Here is a 12,362-nt window from a genome sequence, read left to right on the forward strand (position 1 = left end):
AGGTGGGAAGTTGGCTTCCTCCATCATTGGGGCAACCAAGCCTCCTGCTTGCTCCAGCTCCGTGGCTGCTGGCCACCATCTTGGTTGGGTTAATTTGCATATAGTCGCTCTGATTGGCTGGTGGGCATGGCTTAAGGCGTAGCGAAGGTACAGTTTGCATATTTGTCTTTTATTATATAGACTAGAGGCCTGGTGCACAAAAATTTGTGCACTCGGGGGGAAGGGGGTGTCCCTCAGCCTGGCCTGTGCCCTCTCGCAGTCTGGGACCCCTCGGGAGATAACGCCCTGCTGCTTAGGCCTGCTCCCGGGTGGCAGAGGGCAGGCCCAATCCCTAGGTGCAGCCCCTGGTCGGGCTCAGACCAGGGCCGATTGGGGAGTTGGGGCGCCGCCCCCTGTCATGCACAGAGCAGGGAAGATTGGGAGGTTGCGATGCCACCCTCAGTCACTCTCAGGGTAGGGCCAATTGGGGGGTTGCGGCGCCACCCCCTGTCACACACAGAGCAGGGCCAATCTGGGGGTTGGGGCACTGGCCCTGTCACGCACAGAGCAGGGCCCATCAGGGGGGTTGGGGCTCCTTACCCTGTCACGCACAGAGCAGGGTCGATAAGGGGGTTGGGGAGCTCCCCCCTGTCACGCACAGTGCAGGGCCCATCAGGGGGTTGAGGAGCTCCCCCCTGTCACTCACAGAGTAGGGCCGATAGGGGAGTTGGGGCACTGCCCCCTGTCACACACAGAGCAGGGCGGATCAGGGGGTTGGGGCGCCTCCCTCTATCACCCACAGTGCAGGGCCGATCAGGGGGTTGGGGCACCGCCACTCTCACACTCAGGGCAGGGACGATGGGGAGGTTATGGCTCTACCCTGTCACACACAGAGCATGGCCCGTGGGGGGTGGGTTGGGGCGTTGCACCCTGTCACACACAGAGCCGCAGGGCGATCAGGGGGTTGGGGAGCTCCCCCGTATCAGGCACAGAGCAGGGCTGATGAGGAGGTTGGGGCGCCTTCCCCTGTCATGAACAGACCAGTGCAGATAGGGAGGTTGTGGCCCCGCCCCCTGTCACACACAGCCGCAGGGCGATCAGGGGGTTTGGGCGCTTCCCCCTGTCACGCTGATCCCGGTGCCGGGAGGCATATTACCCTTTTTTTTTTTTTTTAAATATATTTCATTGATTTTTTACAGAGAGGAAGGGAGAGAGATAGAGAGCCAGAAACATCGATGAGAGAGAAACATCGATCAGCTGCCTCCTGCACATCCCCCACTGGGGAAGTGCCCGCAACCCAGGTACATGCCCTTGACCGGAATCGAACCTGGGACCCCTCAGTCCGCAGGCCGAAGCTCTATCCACTGAGCCAAACTGGTTTCGGCAATATTACCCTTTTACTATATAGGATAGAGGCCTGGTGCATGGGTGGGGCTGGGTGGTTTGCCCTGAAGGGTGTCCTGGATCAGGGTGGGGGTCCCCACTGGGGTGCCTGGCCAGCCTGGGTGAGGGGATGATGGCTGTTTGCAGCTGGTCACACACCCTTCAGGGTGGGGGTCCCCACTGGGATGCCTGGCCAGTCTGGGTGAGGGGCTGAGGGCTGAAGCTGCCAACCGCTCCTTTTTTTCTTTTTTTTTATTCTGGGCCAGCTTTAGCTCTGGCTCCAGCTCTGAGGCCTCTGCTGCTGAAAGTAGGTATCTGTTTTGTTTGTGTTCTATAATCGAAACAATGTTTAACTCCAGCTCTGAGATCCCGGCTCGCTGAAAGCAGGTTTCTGGGGTTTTGTTTAGCTTCTATATTTGTAACTATGTTTCAAGCTGCAGGCTCAGAGACAGGCTAGGCAGGCGGGGAACGTTGGTTTCCTCTGTCACTGAAGCAAGCAAGCCTCATGTTAGTTTCAAGCTTCCTGGTGGTTGCCAGGGGTTGTGGAGCTGGGGGAAGTGGAAAGTGACTGCTAATGGGTGTGAGGTTTCTTTTTGAGGTAATGAAAATGTTCTAAAATTAGGTAGTGATGAAAGTTGTATAGTTCTATGAATATACTAAAAAACACTGAATTGTACACATTGACAAAGTGAATTCTATCGTATGTGAATTATATCTCATTTAAACTGTTACTTTGCCCTAGCCAGTTTGGCTCAGTGTATATAGTGTTGACCTGCAGACTGAAGGGTCCCAGGTTTGATTCCCGTCAAGGGCACGTTGCAGGCTTGATCCCCCGCATGATCGGAGCTCCTTTGGGCAGCAGCCAATCGATGTGTCTCTCTCAAATCAGATTTTCTCTCTCTGTCTCTCCCCTTCCCTTCCACTCTCTTTAAAAATCAGTGGACAAATATCCTCAGGTAAGGATCAACAAAAAAACAAACAAAAAACAAACAAAAAAATGCTGTTTAAAAACTGCAGTTTTAGGGAAAAAACTGTATGTTAAATATTTGTATGTGGCATATAGTTGGTAATTGTAAATTTCTTTAATTCCTCTTTAATACTTTGGAAATCTTAAAGCATGGATTTTCTCTTAATAATTGATTGCCCTTTAGAGAAAATCTATTATCAGTAGTTTTAGTCCAGTTTGGTAGATTTTTTTACCTTGAGTTTTGATAATGGGACCAGGCTACTTTGGAGAATTGATTGCCTTTTGGTAAGATTTATTGCTAAATCAAAGGACAGAAAATAATACTCTGGGAGGTATGTTATTGTGGGTTTTATATAATTTTGCGTAATTTTGAAGTGATACACTATTAAAAAGCCACATTATGTGTCTTCTTGATTCTGGTACATAAGCTTTTTTGTGTGAATGTTTAAAGACTTAGTGAAGTTAGAAGGTATCAGTGATTGGGGATACACAACTGATTTCTTTGAAAACCTTGTATCTTATAGACAAGGTTTTTCTTTATTCTTTGTTGCAGGCCTTAGTGTTCTGTGAAAGACCCAGGGATTTTCTGCCACATATAATTTTATAAATATATATGTGGAGGATATTGAATGACTTTAAAATTGATTTAGAGAATTGCTTTTCTCTGATTTAGGATGTAAGGAGGGCTTTGCAGATGTGGGATGCAGATGATATTTTCTTTAATACTTACAAGTAAACCACTTGTCCAAAAGTAATATAAACACTTTCTTGTTTAATTCTGCATTGTAGATCTATTTATATCATTAAGTGATACGCTGTCCAAATTTAGAGGGTTTCTTTAAAACTACTTTCTCATTCTGTGTGGCAGGTTTAAAAAATAAAACAAAGCGTAAGGGCGTTGCCATGTGTCCAACCTAGTTGGTTGTCCTTGCCTCTCAGATTAGTGTCCCTATTCCAGTCTGCTGAAGGAAGGAGGAGCCTGCTTTCTCCTGGAAGGTAGGCAGTGACATTGCTGGTAAACCCAAACATTGCCTCTGATGCCTTGCTTCTGTGAACTCCCCAGGAGCTGATAGACTATCTGCGAACACATTCTCATAGTGCAGTGTATGCCACATCACTGTCACCGCCTGTTGTGCAGCAGATCATCACCTCGATGAAGTGCATCATGGGGAAGGATGGCACCACCCTTGGTAAGTAGTTCTTTCCTTGGAAAATGTCCTGGCCTCTGTAAATATTTAGCAACCAAACAAAGGTTTGTTCTAGAGCTTTTTGCCTAAAATGAGGAGCCAGGTACCCTAATCAGCAAGCTGGCAGGTGTGTGAGGCCTTGGTTTCTATGGACACTCTTCAGTGTTTGATACACATGCCATGAGAACTAGTCTGGCTTGCTTCCTGTTGAATTTTATTCTCTATCGGTGGTGAGACTTTAATCTAACAATCCTCCCTACCCTTATTAATCACAGGAAATAAGTCTTTAGGATCTTTCTTGAACTGCACAATTTTATGTGAAAATAGAATTCACTATATAGTGATACTTCATTCCCATGGTATTTAAAAGCTGCTGTTTTCATGAATTAGTGTCCTTGACTTGGTGCCTTGAAAAGAGTTTGTAATTTAACATACAGTAGCTAATATAGGTCATCCTGAATTTGTTTATTCTGTCTTTGGTGGAATTTTAGAGTAGGTGCCCTAACTTAAAATACTAAAATGAATAATCAAGTGTGCGTTTGCTTTCAATAGTTCACTTTTATTCTGCATCCCTAGGAGGCAGTGTTAACTGCAGAAAAGTTACAGTGAAAGGAACAGGTGGATTTTTGTTTTGTTTTTTCACTTTTAAAAGTATTTTAATTGAAGAGCCATACATTAATTGTGCATGTTGGTTTTTTAATGCTTGTAAAATCATTTTTACTGTCATAAAAGATCTCACATTCTCAGCCTTGAGCTCTAGACTTTTTAGTTAAATAACACTATAGTAAGATTAATTTAGTTTGCATTGAAAAACAACAAAGAAGTGATATGTCTGATTTTGATTGATTTAAACCTGTTTTCTTAAGTCAGAATTTTACCTTAATATTACTATTACTTCTGATCTGTGATACATGCTTATTATCTCTAGTGAGAGATTTTTGGAAATAGATTTTTGAAGTGTTGATCATTTTCAATTTCATGAATTGATTCCTGGAGAAAAAACATTTCATTAATGTTGTGAACACAGCATGGAGTCTTGAGCTTAGCTCCCTCTTAACAGTCATAATGTTATCTTCTCTCCTCCCCACATGGTGTTATTGAAATAGTGTGCTTTGATCTGAGATACAGTGATATATCTATTTATCTATATAGCTAGCACTTATCAAGCTACTTCACATAGGTGCATCAACCTTATTCAGCAGACAACTTTAGACAACTAAAAAAATGGATGGCTAACAGCTATCAAAGTTAACTTTGGATAATTTATTTGCCCTGACCCCAGAGTGTGAATCTGTGATGCTGACCTCTGGATAAGGATAAGTGACTTATCTGTACTAAATAATGAAATCTAGGTGGTGAGAAAATGAAATATGGTAATTAGATATAGGCTTTGGGTTAGCATTCGTTTTCCAGTTTATTGCCTGTCTAACCACCCCCCCTAAGCTTAGGGGCATGAAACAACAGCCATCTTTTTATATATATATTTTTATTAGTTAAGGTATTACAAATGTGTCCTCATCCCCCCCATTAACCCCCAACCTCTCCCCCCCCCCCCCACCCCCGCCCCGCACACTCATGCTCCCATCCCCCTGTTGTCCATGTCCATTGGTTTGGCTTATATACATGTATACAAGTCCTTCGGTTGATCTCTTCCCCTTACCCCCGCCCTCCCCTACTTTCCTTCTGGGGAAAACAACAGCCATCTTATTATGCTCACAGATTCTGCGGGTCAGGAATTCGGTCAGAACACAGCAGGGATGGCTTGTCTTTGCTCCACAATATCTGGGGCTTAAGCTTGGAAGACTCAAGCCACTGGGTTAGACTCAGATGACTGGGGGCTGGGATCATCTGAAGGGTTCCACACTCAAATGTCACCTGGGCTGGAGTGACTAGAAGGCTGGGCCCAGCTGAGGCTCTTGACTAGAGCACCTTCACATGTCCTCATCATGTGGCATGGGTTCTTCATAGCATGATAACTAGGGTATCCAGAGAGGATGCTTCAGCAAGCAAGTGTTCCAAGGAACCTGCTGCAACCCCGTGACCTTTTCTGATCTGTTGTTATGAGCAGGTGACTAAGGCCAGCCCAGATTGCAGGACATGGGAAATCACACGCCATCTCAAATGGGAGGTGGGTCAAAGAATTTACAACCATTTTAAAAAATTGCCACTACCAGCTTTTAAATAATATATTTTTAAAATTACTCCCTAAAGCTTTTCTTTATTGTTGACACTGTTACAGATGTCCTGTTACCCTCCTTCACCCAGCCACCACCCTCTTCACTAAAATTTTAAATTAGTATGACAAACTTCTGTTGCCTACATTGTTTCTCTGCCAAAATACAGGATAATAAAAATCTAACCAAAAGTAGACTTACATACCATTTTTCATAAAGCCTTTTAACTGATCTTAATTAATTTGGCCTGATTTATTTTATTTTTGAGTGCATTAGGTAATGCTTATTTTTATGGTACCACTGAAAGCATCTTTTTATTGTCCTTGTAGAAAAAGAGCTGTGAACCATGCAAGAACCTCTTTACTATGTCTTAAGGTGGCCTTAAAAAGAGGCATCTCCAATTAATTACCTGAGTGTGATTTTACAATAGAATGACCTGCTTTAAGAGAAAGTTAATCTCTGATGTTCAGGACATGGCATTTCATTGATCTCACAAATGTTGAGTATCTCACTAAATGTTAGATGGTGTGAATCAGAATCCACAGGAAATGGGCATACAAGCAGATCATTTAAGTGACGTATATACTTGGGGAGTATTGGGGATGCAGGGGATAGTGGGCTGTTGATTAGTCCCAGAGACTAGTGCTGCTTAGAAAAATTGAAGTTTTATTAATCATAACATGCTGTGTGTTAGCAAGTGGTAAGTACTTTGGGGAAAAGGTAAGCCAGGATGGTGGGCGATCAGGAGTTCTGGGGACCAGTTTGCAATTTTAATTAGGGTGGTAATTGAAAGGGTAGGATTTTAGCAAGGACTTGAAGGTGAAGCTTTAGCCCTGAAAATCCAGGGATAGAAGGCCCTCAGATGGAGGCTACTCTTTCCTGTACTTTGATGCTTTTACTCTGTGTTCAGGAATAGCAAGGAGGCCACTATGGCCAGAGCATAATAGTACAGGTGAGTGAGTGAGGTGAGGATAGAGGTTGTGCAGAGTGTAGAAGTTCCAGCAGGGGGCAGTCTTACCTTGTAAAAGTATTAGGTTGATACAAAAACAGACACAGTTTTTGGTAATACAAGGATGAGTGTAATAAAATGTTAGGATAATGCTGTTTTAGAAAGATGGAGACTTTACCAAAAATGAGCTTTCAGTTAATAGGTTGTATTATTGGGCAGAAACACCAAAAGCCTATTGGTCGGTTGGAGTAGATAGGCTTAGGGATTTCACTGTATATGAGTTATACCAAAGCTGAATGTATGAAAGTTGACTAACGCTTTACTAAATTTTTTCCAAGTATATGTTATCTCCCCTATCAGATTATAAATTCTTTGAGGGCAGGGACCCATGTCTTCTTCTTTGCATCTTTTCTTTCTTCTTCTTCTTTTTTTGGGGGAGGAGGGGTCGTTATCCTCAATAGAGGATATTCTTGCCATTGATTTTTTTTTTGAGAGAGAAAGTGGAAGGGAGGTGGAGAGACAGAGAGAGAAACACTGATGTAAGACACACCGATTGGTTCTCTCCCACACTCTGACCTGAGCTAGAGATCCAGCCTCCAACTGAGGTTTATGCACTTGATTGGAATCAAACCCCGAACCCTTCAGTCCACAGACTGACGCTCTATCCACTGAGCCAAACTGGCCAGGGCTCCTTTGCATCTTAAATAGTGCTTATTTCAAGACCTTAGAGTCAATAATTGACTTCATTGTTCTCAAAATTATTATCTCTCTTCCCCAAGTAGAATGAAAATTGGGAGTTTTGGCCACCTTTTGTTTCTTCTGTTTAGAGCTGTGTTTGGCACATAGTAGGCATGCAGTAAATACTTGGTGAATGATTAAATGAATAATCTTTTGGTGCCTTGAAGAGAGGCAATATGACTTAGTGCCCTATGATTTAGTCCTTTATTATATTCTTAAACTCTGAGAAGTTAAGAACTCTGTACACCTAAAGAGGATAACATTAATCATTCACTCTTTCAGGATTATTTCTGAATTAAAGCCTCAGGTATACTGACCAATGTGACTTAGGAAAAAATATACAATAGATTTATGATTGATAATTTGTTTTTTTAATATAAATGCAATATTTGATTTGATGCTATTACAGATTTTCTTTTAGTGAGAAAATCTTCATACTTTTATGATACAGTTGGTTTGGCCTTTACTATCTTAGCCAGGTCCTCTTGTTATCAGAAGCAACTATTTATAAGCTAGGTTTCAGAGCCAGGGAAGCATTTGCTCCATTTTAACTTGCAGATTTTGTATCTCATTAGTGATATAGATATAGAAACTAACCCTTGGAAGAACATTAAAAACCAAATTAGAGAAGCTAAACTTAGTTTTTTATAAAGCAGATTAGACTTTAATTAAAATATAAATACTTGCTTGTCATTAAATACTTCAGTTGATTTTAGGGTTGTCTATTAATATCTATTTTATTCCAAGCAAAGACATGACCTGTGTCAGATTGTAGAATTTATGGCACTATATGTCCTTCACATTTAGTGGCTACTATTCTCTCTGTGGGCTTCGTATGATTTTCATCTTTTTCCCCCCAACCAGAGTTAGTGGATCTGAAATAGTTGTTTTGTAATGATAATACTTAATGAGCTATGAAATATAAAGCAAGTCTTTCATTTAAGATGAAGTCAAAACTAAAATATTACTTGAGATCTAGGGGATTAAAAAATGAGAAAATAACTTAGCCTTGACACTTGAGAAACTTTCCTTTTTTAAACATAAACGTAGTGAAATAATATTGGTTTTAATTAGTTTCTAGTGTTTAGGGCCAGTTAGAGCTAAGCATTCAAGGTTTAGCTATGGTTATAAACCAGATGTAAATATCAAAAATCTTGACAGTGTAAAAGTAGCCACAAAGAAGGCTGGAGATGTCGAAAGTAGGGAGAGAGAGGTGAGGGCGTACAAGTGTGTCAGTTTCTGTCATCATACTTGTTGGAAAGTTAGTAGATACTACCAACTTTATAAATAACACATTTTGAAGTTAAGAAATAGTCTTTAAATTTATGAAGTTATGTAATCAGCCACGAGAAGACTTAAAAATAGTAATATTTATTACAATATTGGTTGTGATTAGTGGAGCCAACATGGAAAGTAATCGAAGTACAAACGCATACCATGTAGGTGGAACAAGAAGCAGAGGTGTAAGTGTTTTGCTTAGCATTGTGGTACTAGCTACCAGAAAAGCCAGAAACAGAACCTGGAGCCACTTCCTGGTCAGAGGGGGGGAGACTTCTACTTTTTAGTTAATACTCTACACTACTAGAATTTTATCATGTAGTTTTAAAACTGTTCTATTTTTAGATTCCAAAGTACATTTATAACATATGGAAATAAATCCTGCTTATAAGATTGAAAGTAAGGCCTAAACATATACACAAATAGTATATAGTTGATTATTAATAAATGTTTTCATTTTGGGGGGGAAGACATGTTACTCTTTGGGCACTAGAGTGGAGCCTTCAGAAAAGCTGCAGCTTACAAGGGAAGTTGAGATCTGTTCCCTACCTACTTTGTAAATTCTCCTTTCTCTTCTTCCCTACCTTTTCCACATTTACTCTCCAGTTCCTGTCCTTTTCCCAAAGAAGAGAGGGACATGTGACTAGGAACCAAAATAGGTTGACAATGGGTGGAGATTGTGCTGCTCATGTGCTTGTATCCTGAGTCGGTATATTGACTTAGAACAGGCTGGTGGAGAGAAAAAAATGAAGCCTAGGAAATTCTGACCAATTCCTTTAGACATTTGAAGTTCTAGCTTTTCCTTTTCACATTACTAATCCAAGTCCAGTAATGGAAATGTAGCTGTAAGGTCTGTTTATGAATCAAGGCAAATTGTCTGACCAAAGCAACTAAAATTGTGCTTGTCCATTTTTCAGAGCTTTGCTTTGATGTGTTTTATTTCTGGCTAAAGATATAGTTAATAAAATGTGTCCAGCTTAGTGTCTGACATTTAGTATAAGCCTTTCAGTAATTTTGCTGAATGAATGAGTGCACACATGATCCAGAGATAACTAACTAGAAAATGAGTGGGTTCTTGTATAGTGGAATGTTAAGCCAGAATGGCAAAATTATGGAATAAAACTAGATAGGAACCTTTTACTAGATCAATGATGACAAAAAACTTTCTAGAAAATTACTTTTAGTACTTCATTTTGAAAGGAATTTGGCCCATTTAGCAATGTTGGCATAGGAGAAAAAAGACTTTGGGCAGATTGAGGTGTAATTAAAATTAGGTTTGGCTCGCCCTGACCGGTTTGGTTCAGTGGATAGAGCATCGGCCTGCGGACTGAAGGGTCCCAGGTTCGATTCTGGTGAAGGGCATGTACCTTGGTTGTGGGCACATCCCCAGTAGGGAGTGTGCAGGAAGCAGCTGAATCGATGTTTCTAACACTCTATCACTCTCCTTCTCCCTTCCTCCCTGTAAAAAAATCAATAAAATATATTTTTTAAAAAATTAGGTTTGGCTCATTTGCCTTAATTCCTATAATAGACTTGTTAACGAGGTATTGAATGATCACCTTGAGAAGCCCAGGAACTGTCAAAAACAAATTTAAGAGAACTGAAAAACTTAAAGGAAAACCAAACAACCACAAAACAACCTTCCAGGATTCCCATGCTAGAGGGGCAGAACTGTTCAAGAAAACAGTGTTTTGGGGGTGGGGGTTATAAAGAGAATTTCCTGCTTCTCTGCAGGAGGCTAACAGCTTCTAACATTCACTTGTTATGCTTGGCAGGTGGAATTTTCCTTTGGCTGGGCCTGGGTACTCCCCTCTCTAAACCCTGTGCTTTCTGAGTCCAGGAATGTTTGGGTTTCACTTTTTCTTTATTATATTTATCTGTTTATATAATTTGTTCATGTTACTATTAGAAATTCATCTAAATAAAAGTGAAGTTTTGTAGTAAACACAGTTTTATGTTAGCCATGGTATATTTAGAGGTGTATCTGAGGGTCAGGCTAGATCCCTCCTGTCTTAAAATTTACTACCTGAACACCGTTAAAAAAATATTCAATTTCACATTAATCAAACATTAATTAAACCTACTCTGTGTCCTGTGGTGGGTATGTTCTTTAGGAGTTGAACAGTGCATACTTCTTGCCTAGTCTAGTGGTAGGGGTTGGATTCCAGGGAAGCATTGATCTCAGAGCCATAGATAATTCTTCCTTCATTCAGCTTCCTCTTTTCTCAGTTTCCTTTCTCGCTCACCCACCCACTCCCCAAAACCTTAAACTTCCTTAAAGTCAGCTAATTTTTTGAAGCAAACTCAGATCTTCTGTTTCTTATCAACCTTTCTATGTGGATTTTTTTTTTCTTACACAATCTCACTGTACTAAATTACTAGCAATCAAAGAAAAATAACGATTTTTCTTTTGTAAAGTAGTCTCATTATCATCTAGGTCAGTGGTCGACAAACTGCGGCTCGGCAAACTGCGGCTCGCAAGCCACACACGGCTCTTTGGCCCCTTGAGTGTGGCTCTTCCACAAAATACCAACTTTTGTGCATGGGCCACGAAGTTTCAATCGCACTGTACGTGCACGCCCGCACGTGGTATTTTGTGGAAGAGCCACACTCAAGGGGCCAAAGAGCTCCATGTGGTTCATGAGCCGTGGTTTGTTGACCACTGATCTAGGTTATAGGACTTTTTAACCATTGGCTTAAGCTTTCTGACCTCAGCAACCAATATGAACACTACAGGTGAAGAAACTTGAGCTTACAAATGCACCAAGTTTTCTTAATATCTTGTCTCTGAGTAGAATGTACTTTCTTGAACTCCATCCACTTCTACTTCTAAAGTTGCGTTAATGATATTTAACATTGTCTTAAAACAGGCTATTTTACAACCTATTTCTGATTTTGTGATTTCTGGTCTGCTTGTTTTCCAAAAGGCAGCAAAGTTGAGTTGTGAGTGATCAGCCCCACAAATGAAAGCCCTTTGGGGCATCTGCCTACCTGCTTCCTCTCTGTGGATTAGTAATCCCTTTCACCTCCCTCCCTGCTCCAGAAATCTATTGAGTACTCATGAGCTTTTATATCATGGTCTGTCTATTTCTTCTTCCACTCCCATCTCTTTCTTCCAAATCCAAATGCTAATTAAAGTTTCCTGCCACAAGAGTGGTCTCTCCTTTTTTGTCTTGTTTCAGAGTTTGTTTGAAGCTGGCTATTATAATAGATGCCCACAGGCAGCAGGCTGAAAGCTAACCTTTGAACAAATGTAGACTTGTTCATTTAGTAAAATATTGTTCTTAATCCAAAACATAAATAAGGAGTTTGAGTTCATTCCTCTGGAACAGGAAAGGAGCCCTGAACTAGAAGTTCCTCCCTTAGTAGATGGCGTAAGATGATATAAAGGAACTAAACTCTTAATTGAAGTACGGTACTGTTAGTCAGGCTGTTTTTTTGTAAGATTGAAGTGAGGGAATTACTGTAGTTTTTTCATAATAAAATATCTTTAAAATTTCCCCCCCACAGCCCTAGCTGGTTTGGCTCAATGGATAGAGCATCAGCCTGCGGACTGAAGGGTCCCGGGTTCGATTCCGGTAAAGAGCACATGCCTGGATTGTGGGCTGGATCCCCAGTAGGGGGCGTGCAGGAGGCAGCCGATCCATGATTCTCTCTCATCATTGATGTTTCTGTCTCTCCCTCTCCTTCCTTTCTGAAATTAATAA

The 12,362-nt window shown here is 41.3% G+C and overlaps 1 protein-coding gene across 2 annotated transcripts in view; it reads left to right on the forward strand.

The window, feature by feature from the left end:
* The window catches only part of SPTLC2 (serine palmitoyltransferase long chain base subunit 2), a 96,084-nt gene that overhangs the window by 55,639 nt on the left and 28,083 nt on the right, over positions 1–12,362 (forward strand). For both annotated transcript variants that reach the window (XM_059689188.1, XM_059689179.1), the window contains exon 9: positions 3,393–3,519. In XM_059689188.1, coding sequence (XP_059545171.1) covers positions 3,393–3,519 — 127 coding nt within the window. The remainder of the gene's footprint in view (positions 1–3,392; positions 3,520–12,362) is intronic.

The sequence above is a fragment of the Myotis daubentonii genome, chromosome 1 (assembly GCF_963259705.1).
Source record: "Myotis daubentonii chromosome 1, mMyoDau2.1, whole genome shotgun sequence".
NCBI lineage: Eukaryota > Metazoa > Chordata > Mammalia > Chiroptera > Vespertilionidae > Myotis > Myotis daubentonii.